Below are 22,893 nucleotides of genomic sequence, written 5' to 3'. Positions count from 1 at the left end.
GACCAAGACAAAGCAGTTCAATAAACTCATTTGAAACCTTTCAAAGAACTTAATTGTTTATCAAATGAATAAATTTATCAAGTGAATAAATACAATTGTTAATTTAGTTCCCAAACTATACACTAATTCTAATTTTGAATTTTTCAAATGGTAACTCTTAGTCTAATTTGTGAAAATAAAGATTTTTGACACATAACAAACTCTAGTAATTTTAGATAACTAACCAAAAGAAAAGGAACAACTCAACTCCCCTCCCCACACATTACTCTGCTTTCTAAAGAGATGTATCAGGAACTAGGGGAGAAGACGGATACTGTATGGAAGAAAGTTATTTTATAATGAAGGGTATAAAAAATTCATATCTTAGATGTGCCAATTTACAAATAAAAGCAACAGAATCTAATTAAGTTAATGATCGAAGGTTCAGAGCCAAGTTAACTCTTTCCTAGTACCATTATAGAAATGTCTAATTATTCTGTTTGGTAATCATTAACCACAAATAAATGGCTAAATGAAAATTACTCTAATTGGAACAAAACTTAGTATAAGCAAGCAGTGTTAACCCATGAAAAATTAAGTAGACCCCTGCAACACTTGAGATACTATTTTTTGTTTTTAATTCAGAATGAACATTGTTTTTCACCCTAGACGTTCTACTTATAAAAAAAAAACAACCTGTAATTTTTTGAGTATGTAGGTATTTGGGCTAGAGGTATGCAGAGAATGGTAAAACTCTAGGTCTCATCTTCAAAACAAAGAAAAACCCAACAATAAAACATGCATATGTGTCTTATGTGTATATAAAAACACATTTTAATAAGTCACTTGGAGTTTAATGTTTAACTATTCTTTCACTGACAACTTATCATATAGGGTGCATTTAACTGAGTCAAGGATTCTGTTTTTTTAAACAAGATAGTTTCAGATTTTGTACAATATCTAGAGAATAAGTGTAAATTTGAGTAATAATTAAAAGAAATACAAACATGTGGGCAGGAACAATTAAGTATATTATTCTCTTAACTGCTTTTGATACTTAATGTAATCTGGTTTTTAGATTTGAATGGGGTACCCTTAATTATTTTAACCCTCTTAATGGGAAAAACAGTAAATCCCCTATAACTCTGTCAGGCATTTAAAAAAACAAAACAAAACAAAACAAAAAAAACCCCTTCACTTTCTTGTCTGCTACAAGCTAGCCATAATATTCACTGTGGGCTCCTTCCCAAGCATGTTTCTGGAAGGAAGTACCCCTTCTGCTGTGGCTGAAATTGAGCAGCACTACAGGGCACAAAAGAGATGCTACAATTTAGACTATTATGTCTAATCACATTCTAAGAGAGAGATGCTCATGGACATACTATTGATTGAGAAAAGCATCAAGCAGATAGATAATGCTAAATGCAGGGATAAACAGAGGACAGCAATAAGTGTTTAGAACAACACCAATCAGAGATGAAAAATGAATTCCCCCCTCCCCAAATAGGGAGACTATAAGGCCATTTTATCTCCCCACAATCCATTCGCTCTATTTTCAGGTTTCTATGAACAAGATGAAAAGCCCTTTACTTATTCAAGAATTGAAGGGACTGCAGAGGCAGCATTTCCAGTGGAAAGAACTAGAGCATTTTTTTTTTCTTTTTAAGAACTGGAGCTCTGAAGTCAGACCTGTGTTCACATCCCCATGACTCTGCACTTGTTCTGCTCACAGCTTCATTCCACTTGCTTTCTCACAGGTAAGACATGACTACTTCCCTGGGTCAGCATAACTCAAACTTGCCTGATCATAAAAATTATCTGGAGTGCTTGTTAAAAGCCAGTAAACATTCATGGGTCCCATCCCCATAAGGGGCTTGGGAGCTAGAGCTTGACAATACCCCAGTTGAGTCTTGCAATAAGACCAGGTTGGCAAATACTGACTTAGCTCAAAGGGCTGTTTCCTTAGAGTAAAAAAATAATCTATTACCTGGATGAAGAAGGCCTATTGGCCAACTCTGCCAATAAACTCTTTAGAAACTCCTATCTCTCACTTACACCTTGCTCTAGTTTACAGAGGCATTTGTTCGGATGATTCAACAGCAAGCGCTGTTCTCTTACGCATGACCCAATTCTTCGAAGCTATTCTCAAGAAGGTTTTCAACAATCTCCTCCTGCCAGATCTATTCTCCTCATCAAGTCTGTCCCGCAGCAGCGCTGAAAAAGTGGCCGGCTCCTCATTCTGGACCTTCTCCTTTCCCCGGCTTCTATAAGGCCACTTCCCTTCACCCCATAATTCCTAGTGCTCTCAATCTCCAGGAAGCAGGCCATGGAGTTCTGGCTTCAGCCAATGCCCACAGCTTTGACTTTACCTGTAACATGACAGCTCCCAAACCTATTCGGTGTTTACAGTCCACTGTCTCTCTCCCTGCTCTAGTTCTGCATTTTCAGCAGGGCATGCTTGTTACCCCCAGTGTGTTCAGATAAATCTCCTCTCCCACATCCTTTTCCATCTACCCTGTCACTTAACATTTGCATCAGACAACAAGTCTACCTTCTCCTTCACGCTCTACATTTAGACAACAGTCAGTTACTATTGATTCTATTTCTGAAGCTTTTGAATCTTTTCCTTCTTCTTCATTACCACTGCCCTTGTCCTAGAACCAATTCTCACTTCTCATCAGAACACCTTCAGAATCCTTTCAGACATATTTTCCTGCCTCAGGTCTCTGTCCCCTCTGCAGTTCCAATAGTTTTGTTTCTATAATAGAGATCTGATAAACTTCTGAAGCTTCCTGTGCTCACAGAATAAGGTCCACACTGCTTCGTATAGCACACAGAGCCTTTCATAATCAGGCATAATCCCCCACCCCACTGCCACACACACCCACACACCCCCACACACACACCCACACACACCCACACACACGTTTCTTAACTTTTCAACAAAGTTCCATTTAATTTATTATCTCACATCTTAAATTATTTCATTTGCCCCATAAACATTATTTCTAATGAACTCCCCCATTTTTAGAGGAAATATTTAATACCAATCAAAATAGTGAAGATTTCTGAAAAGATATAGCTAAGATTACTATATTAAGTTTGATACAATTCTAGTTCAAAGTCAGGAAACTTGACTGTTTAGCCTTCTCCTCATTGGATATCCAATTCCATTCAGTTATTTAAAAATACTGACAATCTCATGGATCCCCATTTTTACCTTTGCAGATCCATAGATGTCCAGGAGCCCTGGCTTGGGAATCACTGCTCTGGGCTCTGCAGCCTAGACCTGCCTTGACACTTGACATTCAAGGACTCACTCACTTGATACTTCCATTGTCTTTACTCTCAAACTACTCCTATGTCACTCACTATCCATTCTAGTGTAGTTAATTCTTTAACACAATGATCTCCCTGTCAGACTTGGGGCTCAAGGGCTAGCTCAGCTGCCCATTTATCTACTCGTGAAATGCAATAAATGTTTGTTGAATGAAACACCTTAGTAGGGCAGACACTATGGTACATATAAAACAAAAACAAAACAGAAGCTGAGAAAGATGTGAAAATATGTGACTTGCCTCAGTCATGCACTAAGTAAGAGGTTTTGGACAGAAGCATGAATTTAGGTTTTTAAACTCAATCATTCTGTTAACAGTACGTTTTCATTAAGTAGCAACTACTATATTACTATAATGTGCAGCTTTTATTCATTCCAGAAATCTCATCAAGATGCCATTTATCCTGTTACTGCTCTGATTTGCCCTCAACTGAGCAGAAATAACCTTATGCCAATGAAGATCCTATTTTAAAAAACTGTTTGCTCTCACTTAAGTCACCCAGAATACCTGCCTATTTACAATTAAGTTTATCAGAGTCTGAGAAGTAGATGCTGAATTCTTTCATACAATAATTCTAAAGGAGGCTTACCACCTGTAGAAATTTCCCATGTGAGAGAGAAGCAGGTGACAGGAGAACACTGTATCGAGTGAACAGTTTCTACATTAACAACTGCTTATTTTTAAATTGCACATTTTCTTTCTTTGGGGAGAGGGGAGGAGAGGAAAAAACTCTACAAAATTAAAAATGTGATTTGGTTAAATCTGCTTTTTTTTTTTTTAAAGATTATTTATTTATTTATTTGACAGAGAGAGAGACACAGAGAGAGAGAGAACACAAGCAGGGGGAGTGGGAGAGGGAGAAGCAGGCTTCCCGCCGACCAGGGAGCCCGATGCGGGCTCGATCCCAGGACCCTGGGATCATGACCTGAGCCGAAGGCAGACGCCTAACGACTGAGCCACCCAGGCGCCCCTTAAATCTGCTTTTTGATGTAGCCAGAATCCTCCACCTAAACACATGCTCTTATTCAAGAAAGCATATGTTCTTGTTCAAAACCAAACTAGTACTAATTGGACTATACTTCTTAGTCCTCACCTACTAAGTAAATCTTCAAATCAAACTTCCTTTATTTAAACATATCACAAGACTAGCCCTGCCCCAAATCAAAACAAACATGTCAAAAATTACCAACTATATTTTATAACTTTGACATATCAGCTACACCTTAAAGAAATACCATTTAAGTTTTCAATGTTATAGACATGAGTGACATATATCCTTTATCAGATTAAAACATTTTTGGACACACTTTTTCTACTTTGTTCTAGGAAACATTTTTAATCAAAATGGTCATTTACAAACAGAACAGGGTGAAAAAATAAAAAATAAAATTAATTTCCCCCCTCACATTTAGTTCTGTAACTTACAAGTTCTCCTCTTTGTATTTTAAAATATTTTGTAGTAAAAATGTTCAGGAACTTCTCTCTTACAAACAGAGGAAAAAATCAGATGGAGTTCTCAAGCAGTATTTAGGAAATGAAGAGGCATGTCGGAGCTACAGCTCACAGCAGCTAATGAAGACCCAGTCCCTTTCCGCAAAATGCCTAGGTGTGTAAAGGCTTCGGAGTTCAAATAAAGAACAGTTTCTTCAATAGAAACTTCAAAAGTTTCTCACATATCATATCTAGAGCCCAGGTGTCAACTAAACTAAAAAGACAATTGTAGACAGGAAGGATAATTCATTACTTGCTTAAAGTATGTTTATTTTGGCTTACAACTTGTCTTGAAAGTTATGCATAAATTCTTCTTTAAATATGATTTCTAGTTAACTTTAAAAGTCTGGTGTCAGAAAAGTGAGCAGTGTTGGGACCAGATGACTGAGTTCCCTTTCAACACTGTATGCTGAGATTCTATTATTCAATAGGTATATTAGCGGGGAAAAAAAAAAGCTTAACTATGAATCTGAAAATCTGAGGATGACCAGATTCCGTACCACGATTCACATCCAATCAGTTTGTGAAAGGATAGACAGGAGAGAGAAATAAAAAATGAAATCATCTCACATTTGCAAAATATTTTCATGTTATCTCATTAAATACAAAGAATTCAGTTTACAGGTGACAAATTAAAGAAGCACCACAGATTAACATCCAACTTAGTAATACTGTTGTTAGCGGGGAATTAGAGGCAGGGGAGGAAGGCAGAAATATGCTACAAATTAGTGTGACAGTTAAGATAAAATTAGTTCTTTACAACTCTTGAGGTCATTAGAGGCCGTCACTATGAAGATGCCCATCCCATCCCCAAAACCCCAAGTAACATTTAGCAATTTGCCCATTTGTGCTGGAGTCAGGAAACTGGTAACTCATAACTATGCCAATGTGCACAAAATCTAGCAATGAGGCGAGATTGCAACTTTCCTCCCAGCTTTCCTTAGCGAGCATCCCATTTAAATTTCAACTAAATGTAATGTTTAACAGAAGCACTAACAAGGCTGCTATCAGAAAAACAAGTTTATTTTAGCTACTTTTTAAAGAAAAAAAGTTTATTCACTCATTCACATGTTCTTGAGATGTAGAGTAAGCAGTTAGGATAAAACCAATGAAAACTCCATCAAGGGAAGAAAAATGAACCAGAGTCTCATACTGCTTCCTGGGCATCAAAAGACAACATGCAAAAATAGCGACCTTAATTTCCCATCTCCCCCTTTTTAAAAGTTTTGCAAGTACCATAGCTCTTCACAGCTGTTTGTGATAAACGCTTGGTTAATTCAAATCTGTTCCCCTAATCCTCCTCCTTTAAACAAACAGGATATTGGTCTGTTATTATGGAACACTGATATTCCCTGGTTTTTCACTTTTTTAAAGAGCACTTAGGAAGAAGTTTTATAAACGTTGCATACTGATCTTCTGTTGACTCAATCAATTTACTTATCCAAGGCTTCTCAAACTTTCCACACTATCTCAAGCTACCTGGCACACCCCTAAACACGGTCTATCTCTTCCTAGAGAATTCTGTTAGCCAAAGATCACTTACTCTCTGCCAGGCCCAACTCTTCTATTTTCACTCTCCTTTCTGAGAAGGAAGTGATCCTCCTGTTTGCCAAGGAGATCCTCTTCAACTACCTCCACTCCCTCCTCTATTCCTTTCTTTTTCAACCTGTCTATACAGGCTCCTTCCTCTGAATGTATAAACTTGCCTGCTGTCAGGAGTCGGTCCGAAGAGTGCCAGAAGGAGGGAGTGGGGCTTTAAAAGGATGAATCCTTACTGTCTTGCAATCTGAGCACTCTCTGCTGTTTGACTTAAATTCTTTACATGCGCTCACCACCAAATTCCTCCTCATTGTTCTCAGCCCTCACCCTACACCTCCATCCCAGCCAGCTGGATTTCTGTTTCCTCTGCTGGCTCATCTTCTCAAAAATATAAGGCATTTGTTGAGGTCTTCTTCTGAGCCTCCTCTTTCTCACACCTTCACCTCTTTACCCTGATCTCTCTCCAACTACAATCATTTCTACCTGCCTCCCAAATCTCTCCCTCTGGATGGACTGCCTGCACCTCCAAGTCACCCTGTCCAACAACAAGCCCTTTACCTTTTCTTCCCTGCTCTCCTCAATTTCCCCACTTTCCCATGTGTGTTCCCATCTTCTGACCATCCCATCTCAATCTGTGGACGGGGGTACCACAGGAGGAATCAATTCATTTGCCAGGAACCAAGATTCTCCCTCAAATCTCTCAAATCTCTCCCCTCTGTGCTATACCCACTTAACAACAAACTGTAATCAGACCTGGCTTTCAAGATACCCTATACAACACTTCTGAAACAATAACTCTCAAACTGTCATGTGCATGGGAATCATCTGGTAATCCTGTCAAAATGCATATACTCCTTCAGTGGATCTGGGTGGTGCCAGATTCTGCTTTCTAACACATCCCAGGTGATGAAGATGCTACTAGTGTTAGACTCGACATATACAATCTGGTCCCAGCCTATTGTTCTAGCCTCATCTTCCACAACTCCCTGCCCAGCACACATGTGCATGTTTGTATCTCCCTCGTACACACAGACAGACAGACACACACACACACACACACAGGTATACAAACAAAAATGTTCCCTAAACATACTTTCCAGCTTCTGTGCCTCTTGCTGTTTCCTCAAGTCCAGTGTCTGCTCATCATGATCCTACTCACATTTCACAAACCAACTCATTCTGCCACAGCCTTCTCTTACCTTTTTACCTACTTCACCCCCATACCCCCACCCACTGAACACCACAAAAACCTTGGGACAGTCAGGGCACTTCATTTGCACTGCTTCTGCTCTGTAATATCATTATGGGTCTCTTCATTCAATCCTCACTGCTAGGCAACACCCTCCTCCCGGAAGACAGGGACTATCTGCCTAACCTTTGTTAACCCCAGGGCAGCCTGTGGGTTGTAAGTGCCAATAAATACCTGCGGTGGTGGATCTGTACTCTAAGAAAAATGAAACATCTCACTTTACTTCAAGTAACTTACTTTGAGCAGGTGCTTCAGAAACTTAAGATAAACAAAAACACTCTTCCAGGAAAATTAATCCATCAGCAAAATCTATCAAAATATTGTCAAATATGTGCTACTTAAAGGAAAAAAAAATCTATACATAAACATTCATATGGTGCCTAGAAAATTTTAGTACTTATCCAGTTTTAGTAGTCTGCAAGTATATAGATCAAGGTTCTGATATTTAGCTGAAAATTAAATCTAACTTGTTAGGATCTAGTAATTGCTACATTATAAGCTTACAATACTTTCTAATCCAGATTCTAGCCCTCTCTGGTTTAATTTGCGTAATGCTCCTTCTATCACTCCATTTGTTAGATGAGACATCACTTTCTCCCCAGTTGTGCTGAGATCAGCTGCCTGCAAAATACTTTACCATTAAAATACCTTACATTTGTGTCCAGGTTTTGAAAAGTATTTAAAAACCTGTACCTTGCAGTAACATTTTTAAGGAGGCTAAGCAAATCAACCAAGACAACCCTATTTTAAATGTTTACGTATTGTAAGCCCTCTAAATATCAAAGAACTGCCAAAATGCAAGACCTACCCGCAGCTCTTAAACTTTAGTGTGTTCAAGACCTGCCTGGAGTGCTTGTTAAACTTGCAGATTCCAGGTTCTTGCCCCAAGAAAGTCTAATTCAGTACAACTGGGGTAGGGCCTAAAAACTGTACAGTTAACCAGCATCCCCAGGTGATTCTGATGCAGATGTTCTGCAGGTCTCAGTTCGAGAAATACTGACCTCACCCCTGGTCCAGGGGCCACTACAGGGTTGTGTTGAAAGGGAAATGTAGAAATGTCATTGTAAAGTTCTTTTCCCAAACAGCTGTCAACCCAGCAGGGATATGGGATGACTCATGGAAGAAAAAGGGGAGGGAGTCCTTGCAGCGCGAATAAAGTTCGAAAACAAAAAAAGAGGGAAAGTGACGTTTCTTTCCCACCTCTGCGCTCCATTCTCTGATCATCCCCCAGACACCTTCGAGGATGCTGCTTTTGCCTGCGAACAAGGACCGGAGAAAAGGCCCGTCGCTGGCCAGGGGGATGGGAGCACGGCCCCGCGCTCGCTCCCGGGTCACCAGTTCTCCATCCTCTGAGAGAGACCACAGCCGAGGGGGAACCCCGGACCTCCGATCCTCCGCGGCACACGTGCCGTAAACAAGTGGCCTCCGGGGTCGCCGGCCCCGGCGCTCAGCCTGCGCCCCTCACCTGCCGCGCGGCCGTAGCTCGGCCTCGTCGTCGGGTTCCGGGTCCCGCGGCTCCTGCTCCGTAGCGGCCGCCGGCACAGCTTCGGCGTCCTCCACGGTCACTTCGGCCGTAGCCACGGCCCCGGCCGCCGGCACGCGCGCTGCAGAAGTGGGAGCGGCCGCTGCGCCCAGGCCAAACACCGCCTCCGCCTTCGGCGCGGGGAGGTCCGGGGCTCGCCCCGCGGCCACCGTGCCCGCCGCCAGTCCCAGCAGCAGCAGCAGCAGCAGCGCCCGCGCGAGCGGCCCCGGGCGGGTGGCGCGCTCCATCAGCGTCCTGCCCCGCGTGCGGGCATGGAGGTGCAGACGCCGGCGCCTGCCTCTCCCGCTGCTGGAAGCGCCCGACCAGGACGAGGACGCGCTAGGCACCCAGCCGCCGGCCCGACGGTCTGGACAGCCGAGCGGAGCTCCACCGGCCACGTCTTAGCCCGGCCTCCGCCACCGCCACCTGAGTGACAGCCTCCCTCAGTCATCGCCCATTGAACAAACTTTCCGCGCGTCTCCCCCCTGATTGGCTGCGGCCACCGTCACTCAGGAGACCCAGGCTGGTCCTCTTGGAGAAGGTGGGCTTTCGGATGTCAACATCACGCCTGCCAATCAAATCGTACTGCCCTCTCCCGAGGCCCAGCCCTCTTCCGGACGCGGTTACCAGTGAAAATCGCCCCTCTCCGCAATCCTCTCACCTGATTGGTAGGCGCCGCAGTACCGGAATACATTTTCCCGGAGCAGATTGGCCATCGCTGCGATTGGCCTCGCCCCTCAAAAAAATGAGGCGCTAGAGAAGAGTTGGAAGATCATTGGTAGAAGTGGATGCCCCTCCAAAGGTCTGAGGTAACTTCTTCTTGATTGGTTGGAAGCAGCACTCAATACGTGGCCGATTCTGACTGTGGAGGTGGATTGTCCCAAGTGAAAGCAAGGGTGGGAGGCGAGTCCCTGGTGGCGGGGAGGCGGCCGACCTTAAAGGAGCTGCCACTGTGGTTCTTCTAAAGCCTGCTGTCTTTGGAAAGGCAAAAGCGAAGCAGGAAAAATAAGTGACGGTACAGGAGGTGTGGTCCCCCGAAGTGGAAGGGACAGGGCGGGCTCAGGAGAGTATCCTGCTTGTGGCCATGCTGGTGCTGAAATTATAGCCCGCTAGAGATGCCGGTGACCTCCAGAGGATCCAGTCTACCTGACACGCTCCCTTCCTCGTTATAAAGGAGAGGGAGCCCAGGCCCAGTGCATTGCCCTCACTTGTCTAAAGTCACACACCTAGCCCTTACGGCTCCGTGACTTTATCCAAGCCTTCCGACCCTGGTCTGGCATGCTTTGTACCTCACTATAGGGCTATGACGAAAAAAGATAAAACTGCAAAAGGCCAAACTGCAGAAAATTTGAATGTTCAACTAAGGCATTGAAACTTTTCATACAACAGTTAAAGAGACCCTGAAAATTTTTGAGCAGGTGAATGAAAGGGTAAAATGTGTCCATCGGCAGTGTATTCAAAAGAGTAACACCAAAGATGAGGAAGCTAGCTGGGAGGCTATTGCCTCATCAAAACTGAAGGTTTTTTTCTAATTTCTTCCGTCCAAAAGCAAAACAAACAAAAAGCCCCACTTCCTGCTCCACCTCCTGACCACATTCCCTGCTCTTCAGTACAGCAAAACTCTCCAGTGTTCTAAACTCCTTGTCTTCAATTCCTCTTCTCTCCCTCTCAAACACACTACAGTCGGGCTTTCAAGCTCACAATTCCACCAGAACTGCTCTCACTGAGGCCGCCATTGCTAAAAAGACAATTCTGTCTTCATCTGATCAGCTATATTTAACCCAGTAACTCTTCCCTGCCAAAACACTTTTCACTGGTTTTCCTGCCCCATAGGCCAGGTCATAACCCTCATTAGGTGTCATTTTAACTGAATCACCTTAAAGGCCTTATCTCCAAATACAGTTACAGTCAGAGGTACTCAGGGAGTAAGGACTTCATAGGAATTTGGAAATGGCGGAGGGTACACAATTCAGCCCCTAACACCCAGATATCTTCACTTCTTTCAAGGCTCTGTTACCTTCCCAGTGAAGCCTCTCCTGACCACCCTTTTTAAAATTGAAACATCTCCCACAGATCACTTCCTAAACTCCTCCCCTGCTTTATTTCTCTCCTTAGACTTTAAAATACTGTAATATATATATCTGTTTTGTTTATTGTCTGTCCCCTTCTACTCCTATATAAGTTCTAATGAGGATTTGCTCATCGATATATTCCTAAATAGAGCCTAAAACAAAGCAAGGTGTTTAGTATTTGATAAATATTTGTTGAATGAATGAATGAATTCATTCATTCAACAGGACAGAATGGAAAGAGACAGATGGAAAGGGAGATTGTAGTTGCTGTAGATCCAAGGGGTTGATTAAGGAAGCAAGATCCCAGAGTATCCAGGAAAGCAGAGGCATGCCGTCCATGTTGAAAGTTGAAGAAGTGCCCCTAAAGAATAACTTACTTTGAAAGAAAAAATAGGTGAGAGAGTTCAAACTAGCTGATCATGATTTACTCAGTAAAATAGAAAATAAGATTTCCTGCCAAAGTGATATTTAGTAGATAATATAAGAAAGGTGTCAAAAAAATTAACAGGAGCTGAAAAATGATTGTTGACTATTTGTAATGGCCCATTTGAAATTAGCTAGTGTGTATAGGTTAGTGAACCTAGTCTTCATGTTTTTTTAACTTTTTCAAAAAATGATCATGGCATGAACTGTAATCTGAGCTAATGAATTAGGAGTCTGCTTGCCACCTACAATTGATGTGGAAGTTTTGTTTATTCATTTATTCATTACCATTTAGCAAGTACCATGGGAATAAGGTTGTGAACAAAACAGGCATGATCCCTGCCCTTCTGAAGCTTAACATTTCTCTAGTTAAGGAGACCGACACTACTTTAATAATCACACATATACTTATATTATGAAAACAAAGTAAATGCCATGAGGAAAAGGCACAGACAGAAGAGCTCAGTGGTGGAAAATGTCAGTAAGGACAGTCACAGTTTATACTCAGAAAAAAACACGTGAATATTTCCATTTTGGAAAAAGAAGAGTCATAATCATGAGTCAGGTTCAGCTGACTAGGAAAAGAACTTGAAGGGGTGAAGAGAGAACCTGCCAGTTTGGGGACAGCATGGAGAGTCATGGTGGCTGCATGGGAACCCTGGACTATGAGTGTGAGTTCCTCAGGGAAGTGTAAGAGTAGCTGGAACCAGGCAGGATAGCTGATCAATGAACCTGAGCCAGGAAAAGAAGCTGATGCTTAGGTATCTGAGCCAGGGTTGCCAAGTTTAGAATTCAAATTCTAAAACTGAGCATGGTCTAGAAGATGAGCAAAAGAGGTCAGTGATTTCGAATCATAGGCTCAGACTATTAGCAGAGAAAGTCTGTACCTGGTGCTGCCTGAATTTGCCCTCTGTCAAGAGCTTTCCTCAAAGCCCCAGTAAGGGACTTCTGCTTACCTTTCACAGGCCAAGAGCATGTCAAATAGTCATCCAGAGCTAAAAAGGAAGCATACTGCCACTCTGAACAAAACTAGGGTTCTGCTGGTGAGGATGAAGGAGAGAATTTGTAATCCACACTATTGCAGTTTAATACATGTACCTATAGAAAGTGCCTGCTTGGATAAGTTTCAACAGATGTATACACCAGCCAAGGTAACAGAACATTCCCGCCATGCTGAGAGCTTCCTTGTATCTCCTCATAGGTCCTTCTTCCACCCCAGGGCCCGGGTAATCACTGATCTGTCTTCTGTCACAATAGATTTTCTAGAATTTTTAATGTAATTGTACAGTACATACTCTTTGTGTCTGGTTTCTTTCACTAATATAATGTTTTAAAATTCATCCATGTTCTTACATGTAGCAACACTTTCTTCATTTTTATTGCTGAGTCGAATTCCATTGCCTGTTGGTATACATTGAGATACTTCTAATTTGGGGCTATTGAAGATAAAGCTGCTATGAAACTGCATATACAAGTCTCTATGTAAGTGTAGGTTTTTATTTCTCTTGAGTAAACCCTAGAAGTGGAATTATTGGCTCATGTGGTTGATGTATGTTAAATTTATATGAATCTGCCAAACAGTATTTGTGCTCTGCCTAGATCAGTCAATCCCCACGTGAAGGTTGTGAGGGTATAAATTTCTGTTGTTTTAAGCCATTGCATTTGGGGATGGTTTCTTACACAGCATTATTATGGCAATAGTCAACTGATACAGCACTGTATATTTTACTGTGGTGGCAAACTCTGTTGGGTGCCCACCCATATAAATTCTTCCCTTTGTAAATGCTTTGACTTGCAATATCACTAAAAAAGACATAAATGTCCAATAAGCCAAACCATGTTCCAAAGTGGTTTCATTTTATACCCCTACCAGTGGCATATGAGAGTTCTAGTTCTTTCATATCGTCAACAACATTTGATATTGTTAGTCTTTTAATTTTTGTTTTTCTAGTGAGTATGTGGTGGTATTTCTTTGTGGTTTTGGTTTGCATTTCCGTGATGACTAATGATTTTGAGATTCCTTCGATGTGCTTGTGTAACATTTATACATATATGGAACTCATACCCTTCACCTGGGGGGTTGGTCTAGCAAGAACATGTCTTTTTTTTTTTTTTTTTTTGAGAGAGAGAGAGGAGGGGCAAAGGGAGAGAGAAAAGAGAGAATCTTTTTTTTTAAGATTTCATTCATTCATTCATTCATTCATTCATTCATTTAAAGAGAGAGCAAGCAGGAGGAGGGGAGAGAAAGAGGGCGAGAGAGTCTCAAGCAGGCTGTACACTCAGCACAGAGCCTGATGTGGGGCTCAATCCCATGATCCTGAGATCAGGACCTGAGCCAAAAGCAAGAATTGGACACTTAACCAACTGAGCCACCCAGGCGCCCATGGAACACATCTTCCTTAAGGCAATGGCAGAAACAGAAGAAAGATGAGTGGAAATTTACAGGGCCTATTAAAACCTGGAGTCAGAACGGCAGCGCTGTCACTTCCATTCACATTCCGTTGACTAAGTGAGCATTTGACCAGGCCCAACATCAACGAAGCAGGAAAATATGCCTTGCCACTAGTGAGAGAAACTTCAAAGTCACATGACGAAGGATGTGGGCATAGGATTTCAGAGAGCAAAAATCCAATCTAGCACAAGTGCTATGAGAGTAATCAATTATATCTGTGCCTGAGTCTAGCATGAACAATTCGCCTCAAAGCAGTACACACAATGAGATCGCTCCATGTCTATTGGAACAGCTCTTTGAAAAAAAAAAAAGGAGCAAGTGCTGTTGAGGATGTGGAGCAGTTGGAACTTTCATACATTGTTGGTCCAAATGCAAAATGGTAAAACTATTTTGGAAACATTTTGGCCACTTTTTATACAATTAGACATACACTAACCATATGACCTCACAATCCCATTCCTAGGGTTTTACCCAAGAGAAATGAAAACATATGTTCCCATAAAGACCTATATGTGAATGTTTATAGCAGCTTCTCTCATAATTGCCCAAACTGGAAACACTGATGTCTATCAACTAGTGAATGAATAAACAAATGGATGTATAGCCACGTGATGGAATACTACTTAGCGATAAAGAATTGCACCACACGTACATATTTCAAACCCCTGCTTTTATATGTCTGCTAACATCCCTGTGGCCAAAGTACGCCACACAACCAAGTCCAAAGTGAAAGGGCAGGGAAGTGGAGCCATCACAGCAAGAGGCCATGGCTATAGTGGGGATGTGTATTGCTACCACAGGGGAGAGAAGATTTGTGACCAGGCTTTAGTCCACCACACCCATGGTGAGTATTTGTTCCCTTATCTGAGTGACTGAGTCTAAAGAAATGCCTTGAGGCTTCACCAGGGTAGTAACTGATAATTATCAACTTCTGAATTTACATAGTTGGGTCTAGTCCTGGACAGATACAGATGATCCTTTCTGGTCCCCTTGGAGATCTCTCTAACAGTGGGATCTACAGGCATGTATGCATAAATGCATGAACAAATCCCTACGTACATGCCCACACACGTGCTATGTATGTGTGTGTACGTGTCCAGTTATATGTGGTCTTCCTCCAAAAGAAGTTGAGTCTCAGAGATTTTCAGAGGCCAAACTCTTAAGTAGAAAAAGGATTTTTCCTAACTGCTCTATAAATTGCAAAGAATCCTATTTCATAATGATATCAAGATTTTACATTATGCTGAGAGATATCAGTGCCTTTTCTTCAATCTTACCTTTTCATGATCAAATGCCTGTGGGCCTGGCAAGAACAGGAAAGCAGCGAGCATTCCCTTAAATGCATGAAGACCCTTGCACTGGAAAATTCTTACTCAAGGCCTTCATTGCTTTTATTTTCTATCTGAAGGAAAGGGAGGGGTAGTTTTATATGTAATTCTTCCAATTTAAGGCAAAAGAGAGACATTAATCAGCACTAATTTTGGAATGCCAAGTGTGCTCTGGGACAATCTGTGTGCTCATGTGGTTGATGTATGTTAAATTTATATTTACTAATATAATATTAGTGTGCTCTGGGACAATCTGCTTCTTCCTGAATCTCACAGTGTCTGCTGTGGTCATTTGTCCCAGACACCCTTCTGTCACTTGCACCAGGGACTTTCTTGGGTCACTTACACCAAGCTCTTTGGTAGCTTGGTTCTATTTTTCTATAATGTTATGCCTCTTTTTTCTATAGAGAATATTTATACAAATTTACATATAAAAAAAAAAGTCTAGGGACACCCGGGTAGCTCAGTCGGTTAAACATCTGCCTTTGGCTCAGGTCACGATCCCGGGATCCTGGGATCGAGCCCCACATTGGGCTCCCTGCTGAATGGGGTGCCTGCTTCTCCCTCTCCCTCTGCCCCTCCCCCTGCTTGTGCTCGCTCTCTGTCTCTCTCTCAAATAAATAGAAAATCTTTAAAAAAAATCTAAGCAACCAGGTAGCAATGAGTAAACACAAATGCAAAGTATCACTTTATATCACTAATCATAGATGAAATCATTTCTCTCCTGGGGCCACCAATATATTCTTTATGGTCAGCAAGTACAGAATAAAATATTTTTAATTTTGTGTTTTTATTTGGATGATAATTTTTTTTAAGATTTATTTTATTTATTTTAGAGAGAGGGGAGGGACGGAGGGAGACAGGCAGTCTCACGACCCTGAGATCATGACCTGAGCCGAAACCAAAAGTTGTATGCTTAACTGACCACGCCACCCAGGTGCCCCTGGATGATAATTTTTTTAATAAAAATTAAATATAATTATTGACTCATCTGGCTAAACTTCTTAGATATTCAGGCTTAAGCTTGCATTTGTGTTTATTGAATTAGCACCAAGAAATACTATTTTGATTTTCATAAACAACAGAGAAAAAATAAGCTGCATATTTATATATGAAAGATTCATTCCTGTCAAAAAACAAAAGACATGGTGTCCTCTGAGAGCGAGTGTTCTACATGGTTCAAATAAAGAAAAGTGGTGGGAGAATCAAATCCTCACACCACACATAATTTTATAAGGGGGCCAGACTGAAGACTGTATCTTAGCTGTCAGTATTTGAACAACTGCTTCCAGCTCTGATGTAAGAGCTGGTTTTAGACCAAATATCTCACTGAGAATGACGGTAAATTAGATTTTTTTAAAAAACAAAACTTCAAAGGTATCAGAGAGCAACCAAGTCATCTAGAATTCAAAGGGCTAAGAATAAGAAAGAAAGAAAATATAATGAGATCAGGGTAACATTCTCCATCATTCCCTGCCTGAGACATTTGCTGAATTATAAGCAAAAAAGTGCAGGGACTAGAACCCAAGCAGAGAAGTACCTCTCAGGGAGCTTTGAGGAGTCTCAGGGCTACCAGAACAAAATGTGGAGTTCAAGGCTAGAAAGAGAGCCAGGATTGGAAGGGTTCGCATCCCAGAGAAAAGAGAATTATTGAAAAGTGAGCTGATATTCCAACTCCTTTTCCCACCAAGGCATTTGCTGATTCCTTAGCCATGCACCATGCAGGTAAGAGATCAGAAGCCCAAGCAGAAAGAGGCAGATAACAGGCTGACGAGTGAAACAGTTTCATTGGGCTGGAGAGTCAAAAAGTGGAAGTGAAGGCCCAGCAAGGAGTTGGAGCTCTGAAAAACACCTCCAGTTGAGACTCTAGACACACAACAAAGGGAAATAAGGACAAAGCGGAAACAAATTTGCCTTAAAAAAAAGTGTCAAAATATTGTATTCCCTAATTGGATTAGGGTGACCTGCCCCTACTCTTTCTGCCAGAAGAAAGTTAAATTATCTCCGGAGAAGGAAAGCATTATATAGAACTTCTACAATTATTCATACAGAGTGTTTAGCATTTACACAAAAACCTACAAATTATGTCAACAAACAGAACCAAGTGACAGAAAATCATAAGAAAAACACAGAAATAGATCAGATCCACAGGAAATTGAGATATCGAAGATATCAGACACAGGCTATAAAATAATTATGATTAATATCCTAAGTGCATTTGCTTCCTCCATGTCATTTCAGGGTTTGATAAATAGTTCATTTCTTTTTTTTTTTTTTTTAAGATGTTATTTATTTATTTGACAGAGAGAGACACAGCAAGAGAGGGAACACAAGCAGGGGGAGTGGGAGAGGGAGAAGCAGGCTTCCTGCCGAGCAGGGAGCCCGATGCGGGGCTCGATCCCAGGGCCCTGAGATCATGACCTGAGCCGAAGGCAGACGCTTAACGACTGAGCCACCCAGGCGCCCCAATAGTTCATTTCTTTTTTAGCACTGAGTAATATTCCATTCTCTGGATGGACCCCAGTTTATTTATCCGTTCACCCACGGCAGGACATCCTGGTAGCTTCCCGGTTTTGGCAATCATGAATACAGCTGAATACTTGCATGTGCAAGTTCTTGTGTGGACATAAGCTTTGAATTCCATTGGGTAAAAGGTAAGAGTTTATTTAGTTTTGTAAGAAGCCAGCAAAGCGTCTTCCGAAGAGCCTACACCATTTGCATTCCCACCAGCAATGATCTAGAGTTTCTGTTGTTCCACATCCTTGCCAGAATTTGGTATCATCAGTGTTTCGGACTTCCGCTGCTGTAATAGATGTGTAGGGGTATCTTGTTTTGATTTGCATTTCCCTAATGACACATAATTTGAGCATGTTTTTATATGCTTATTTGCTTTCTCTATATAGCAAATAGGTGTTTGTTCAGGTCTTTTGCCTATTTTTTTTATTGAATTGTTCTTTATTTTAATTGTTGAGTTTTAGGAGTCCTTTGCATATTTTGGATAATAGTCCTTTATCAGATACATCTTTTGCAAATATTTTCTCCCAGTCGGTGGTAAAGTCAACTTTAAGGTAAGAAAGATTACTAGAAATGCAGGGGGAACATTTTATAATCATAAATGGGTCAGTCGCTCTCTTTCTGTCCCAACATGGCAGCCCCAGCAAAAAGAAGAATAAGAAGGGGGAGACTATCTTCCTAACAGACTTTCTGGTTGAGAATGGGATACTGGTGGAGGAAGCACCTAAGTCCCTGAACCAGTCATCTGGGCTGATGAAACAGATAACCTGGAAGGAGATGTTTCAGCCACTTGGCACAGTACTGATGACCATGTGTATAGGACTCCTCCAGTTGACCATTCTATCCTGCCTCTGCTCCATGGGCTGCTCAGGAACCCAATATTGAGCAGACCTATCTTCCCAAATTGCCACCCTCACTGCTTTTCTAGGGAACGTGCCCTGTGCTGTGACAGAAGACGTTAAGGAATTCTTTGGACGATTAAATATCAGTGCAGTACATTTACCACGTGAACCCAGCAACCCAGAGAGGATGAAAGATTTGGGTTATGCTAAGTTTGAGGACCTGAGTTGGAATTCCTTGCTCAGTGCCCTGAGCCTCAAATGAGGAGTCTCTAGGCAACAGGAGAATCTGAGTGGACCTTGCTGCTCAAACACAGGATAAAAGCAGGAATGATCGTTTTTCTGGTGGAGATAAAAATCAGGATTCTGACAAAACAGATGTACACTGGAGGGCCCATCTTGAGACAGACAGCTTTGATGACTACCTGCCTAGAAGAGGCGATGATAGCTTTGGAGACAAGTGCCAGATTGTTATGATTCTGGCCAATATCATAATGGGCATTGGGATGTGGTACCATGATGGCCCACAATAGGATATGGATTGATACGGGGGCTGGGATCACTGTGATGACTGAAGTAGCCGAGACTATGACAGAGGTTATGATTCTAGCGTAGGCAGTGGCAGAAGAGCATTTGGTAGTGGGTACCACTGGGATGATGTCTATAGAGGAGGAAGAGACCACTATGAAGACAGATATGACAGAAGAGATGATTGGTCATGGAGCTCTAGAGATGATTACTCTCAGGATGATTAGAGGCATGATGATAGAGGTGCCCCCAACAAACCGAGTCTAAAGCCTTGGAATACTTCCAGGGAGGATAGTTCCTCTGCTAGCACATCACAGCCCATTTGAGCAGCCTGTCTATGGAAAGGCAAAGCCTGATGACACAGGTGCTAGAGAAGGAGAAGTAGAAGAGTAGCTACAGAAGGGACAGGGGAAAGAAGGAACAGAAGAGTGTCAGCTGGATGAAGCAAAACTAGAATGTCAGCCTCGAAAGAGATTCTAAGCTGGCAAAATAAAGAAACTCAAGAAACGGAACAGTTGAAGACAGGAAGTGAGTCATCACAGGCTGGGACCTCAGCCCCACCAGGCAGAAGTGCACCAAGGAGAGAGCATGAGAAGTCTCTAGAAAATGAAACACTCAATTAAGAGGAAGACTGTCACTCTCCAACTTCTAAACCTCCCAAACCTGAACAGTGTCTAAAGGTAATGCCAGCTCCTCTACCAAAGCAGAATGCTTGGGTGCAGCGAAGTTCTAGCCCTCCTGTTGGATCTCAGAGCTCAGACACAGAGCAGCATCCCCCTACAAGGGGTGGGGTAGTTCCTGCTCAACGTCTGAGAAAGGACCAGCAGGGAAAGATGAAAATTCAGTGTGTGGGATGAATGCCCAAAAGGTCAAAGTGGGAACTCCAGCTGTAGTTCAGGAGATGAGGGAAGAAAGACCACTGGAAGGAGTCACATAGGAAAGATGGCAAAAGAGGTCAAGTCCCCTGATCTGAACCCGAGACAGAGAACCTGAAGAAGACCTGGCCTCCAAGTTCAGTTCCCAGTTCGGTTCCGCAAGTAGGCATGCTGCTGTCTCCTTTGATAGTGGAGATGGCACCGAGGGAAAAGATTACATGGAATAGATCTCTACATCCTGTGCTTCCTCCTGGTCTCACCACCCTGGAACATTCAAGAGCAAATCAAAACTCTATCCAGAAAAGATAAATTAAAACTCACCGTCTCCTGGGGAGAAAAAAAAAAAAAAAAAGAAAGGGGATCAATCTACTAGGATGATTTAATAGTTCTGGGACTGGGGATTTTCTGGAACTTGTTTTAAAACAGAAAGTCCTATGCATACTGGGATATGTTTGTCACCTTTTACAGTGGCAAAAGACCAGGGAGCCTGGATGTCAAACTAAGCAAAGTCTTCCTTGCAGTCTCTGGTTTGCTGCATCTCCTACCCTTCCACCAACACAGCTTCAGCTCTGCTCACAGGCACAGGAGGTGCCTGCCTGCCACCTCCCCTCTGCAGCCACATGGCCAGTACATCTACCATCCCGGTAGTCAGATTCCATCTTTCTCAAGGATTTTGTATTCAGAAGAGGGAGAAAGTACAGCCTTTTACTGCTCAAAAAAACAAAACAAAACAAAACAAAAACCAAAAAGTGTGAAGGAAACAAATATATAGATACATATTTCTGTATCTCTGTCTCTATATCTCTGGAAGAAGAAAACTGGTCACAGGGTTGCCTCTGGGAAAACAAACAGAGTGGCCAAGGCATGAAGGTGAGAGGATAGGAGGGAGAATTTTTCCTTTTTTAGCTTATTTATTTATTTATTCACATACCATTCACCTGTTTAAAGTGTACAATTCAGTGGTTTCTAATATATTGACAGATTTGTGCAACCAGGAGTGAGACTTTTAAATATAAAAAAGTCTTTTGTATCTTTTGGATCAGGAACCATGATAGTATATCAATAACTACAATTGAAATTAGTTAATTAATTAATAAAAACAAAAAAGTTGCTATTACCCTTGTGGTCTGTCACATAATCTGTAAGGAGCACATAAACTGACTTCAGTATTTTCTCCTTGTTTCATATATTCATTCAATTTTCTTTTTTTTTTCTAAAGATTTTTTTTATTTATTTGAGGGAGAGAAAGCACCAGCAGGGGTGGAGGGAGAGGGAGAAGCAGACTCCCTGCCGAGCAGGGAACCTGATGTGGGACTCCGTCCCAGAACCCCAGTATCATGACCAGAGCCAAAGGCAGACTCTTAACCGACTGAGCCACGTAGGCACCCCATTCATTCAATTTTCAACACGTATTTTAAATTCCTAGGCTGTGGCCAACCCCATAGGCACTGAGATTGCATACTCAGAAAGAAATCTTGTCCTCAGGAGCATATAATGTTCATTTTATATGTTCCTGGCAAAATTGGTATCCCTATGGAGGAGCAGCTGATCTATATCTCCTTTTGCATTCTGCACCCCTCAGTAGTTGGGGACACACATTTGGTGCTTATGGGATACATGCAATGAAAAATAAAATAGGGTGCAAGACATACCCCAAACAAAAGGACTCCTCAATGTTTTAATGAAAACATTCATTGGGTAACTTTTGTTGCCAGCAATTAGAGAATGGAGGGAAGCTCCTCTAAAGACTGGGTTCCAGGTTTACCCCCTCTTACCTCTCCAGCGACCTGTCTCTTACAGAGCATTGATTTCAGAATAGCACTCAGTCAACCTTTTCAGGTGCTTGTCACCAAGCATGGATAGCACCATATACAGTGAGTGATCATACATTTGGTCTCATAACTCCCTCCAACTTGGCACAAGTTAGAGCATTTTCTTTTTTTTTTTTAATTTTATTATGTTATGTTAGTCACCATACAATACATCATTAGTTTTTGATAAGTTAGAGCATTTTCAAAAAGGTGTTTATATTCATCTTCAATGTTCTTTCTTAATTCACTCTAATTTGTTGTGGTGAATCTATGTTACCTGTGGGGTTTTTTGTTGTTGTTTGTTTTTGTTTTTCTAGAGAGAGAGAGGCCGGGTGGGGGGCAGAGGGAAAGGAAGAGAGAGAGAGAATCTCAAGTAGGCTCCACCCCCAGCACAGAGCCCAACTCGGGGCTTGATCTCACAACCCTGAGATCATGACCTGAGCTGAAATTAAGTATCAGACACTTAACCAACTGAGCCACCCAGGCGCCCCTACCTGTATATTTTTTAAGTTAAAAATAAGTTAAAACTTAAGGCCTCTACAAGAACCTTCCTTGACTCCTTCACCTCCCCATGGTAGTTTTGGTTCCTTAAAACCTATACTCACCTCTAGCACAGCACTTACTATAAGGCATTTTAATCACCTGTTTAATTACCTAGGTCCCCTTTAGACTGTGATTTCCTCAGGGCAGGTGCTGTGCCTTTCATAAGTGGATCTCTAGGGTTTTGCATGGAGACTAGTGCACAGAGGCTTTCATCTTTCTACCTCCCCTAACCGTCCTGCTTTTCACACCCAACTCAGTCAACAACTAACACCACTCCTAGTCTCAAGGAGCCCAAAGAAGACTTCTTGTCTTCAATTGGCTGACATGTATAAGCCCTGAGAACCCATGTGCAATGAATATGAGAAAATGAGGATTCCAGACAGACTTGAT

The 22,893-nt window shown here is 41.9% G+C and overlaps 1 protein-coding gene and 1 pseudogene across 2 annotated transcripts in view; one reads left to right on the top strand and one right to left on the bottom strand.

The window, feature by feature from the left end:
• Positions 1 to 9,818, bottom strand: part of EIF2AK3 (eukaryotic translation initiation factor 2 alpha kinase 3) — a 68,730-nt gene extending 58,912 nt beyond the window's left edge. The window contains exon 1 of one of the 2 annotated variants that reach the window (XM_064572224.1): positions 9,062 to 9,818. In XM_064572224.1, coding sequence (XP_064428294.1) covers positions 9,062 to 9,366 — 305 coding nt within the window. In that variant the 5' untranslated portion in view covers positions 9,367 to 9,818. Of the gene's footprint in view, positions 1 to 8,597; positions 9,016 to 9,061 lie in introns of those variants that run through there. The other variant, XM_064572225.1, reaches the window with a different exon arrangement.
• Positions 9,819 to 17,112: 7,294 nt separating this feature from the next.
• On the top strand, positions 17,113 to 21,103 carry LOC123850748 (eukaryotic translation initiation factor 4B-like; annotated as a pseudogene).
• The last annotated feature ends 1,790 nt before the right edge of the window (positions 21,104 to 22,893 follow it).

Source organism: Mirounga angustirostris, unplaced genomic scaffold, assembly GCF_029215605.1.
Source record: "Mirounga angustirostris isolate CCGP_5_RB_7025 unplaced genomic scaffold, mMirAng1.0.hap1 SCAF_10, whole genome shotgun sequence".
Classification (NCBI taxonomy): Eukaryota; Metazoa; Chordata; class Mammalia; order Carnivora; family Phocidae; genus Mirounga; species Mirounga angustirostris.
Note: the sequence above shows the minus strand (reverse complement) of the source record. Positions and strands in the feature narration are given on the sequence as shown.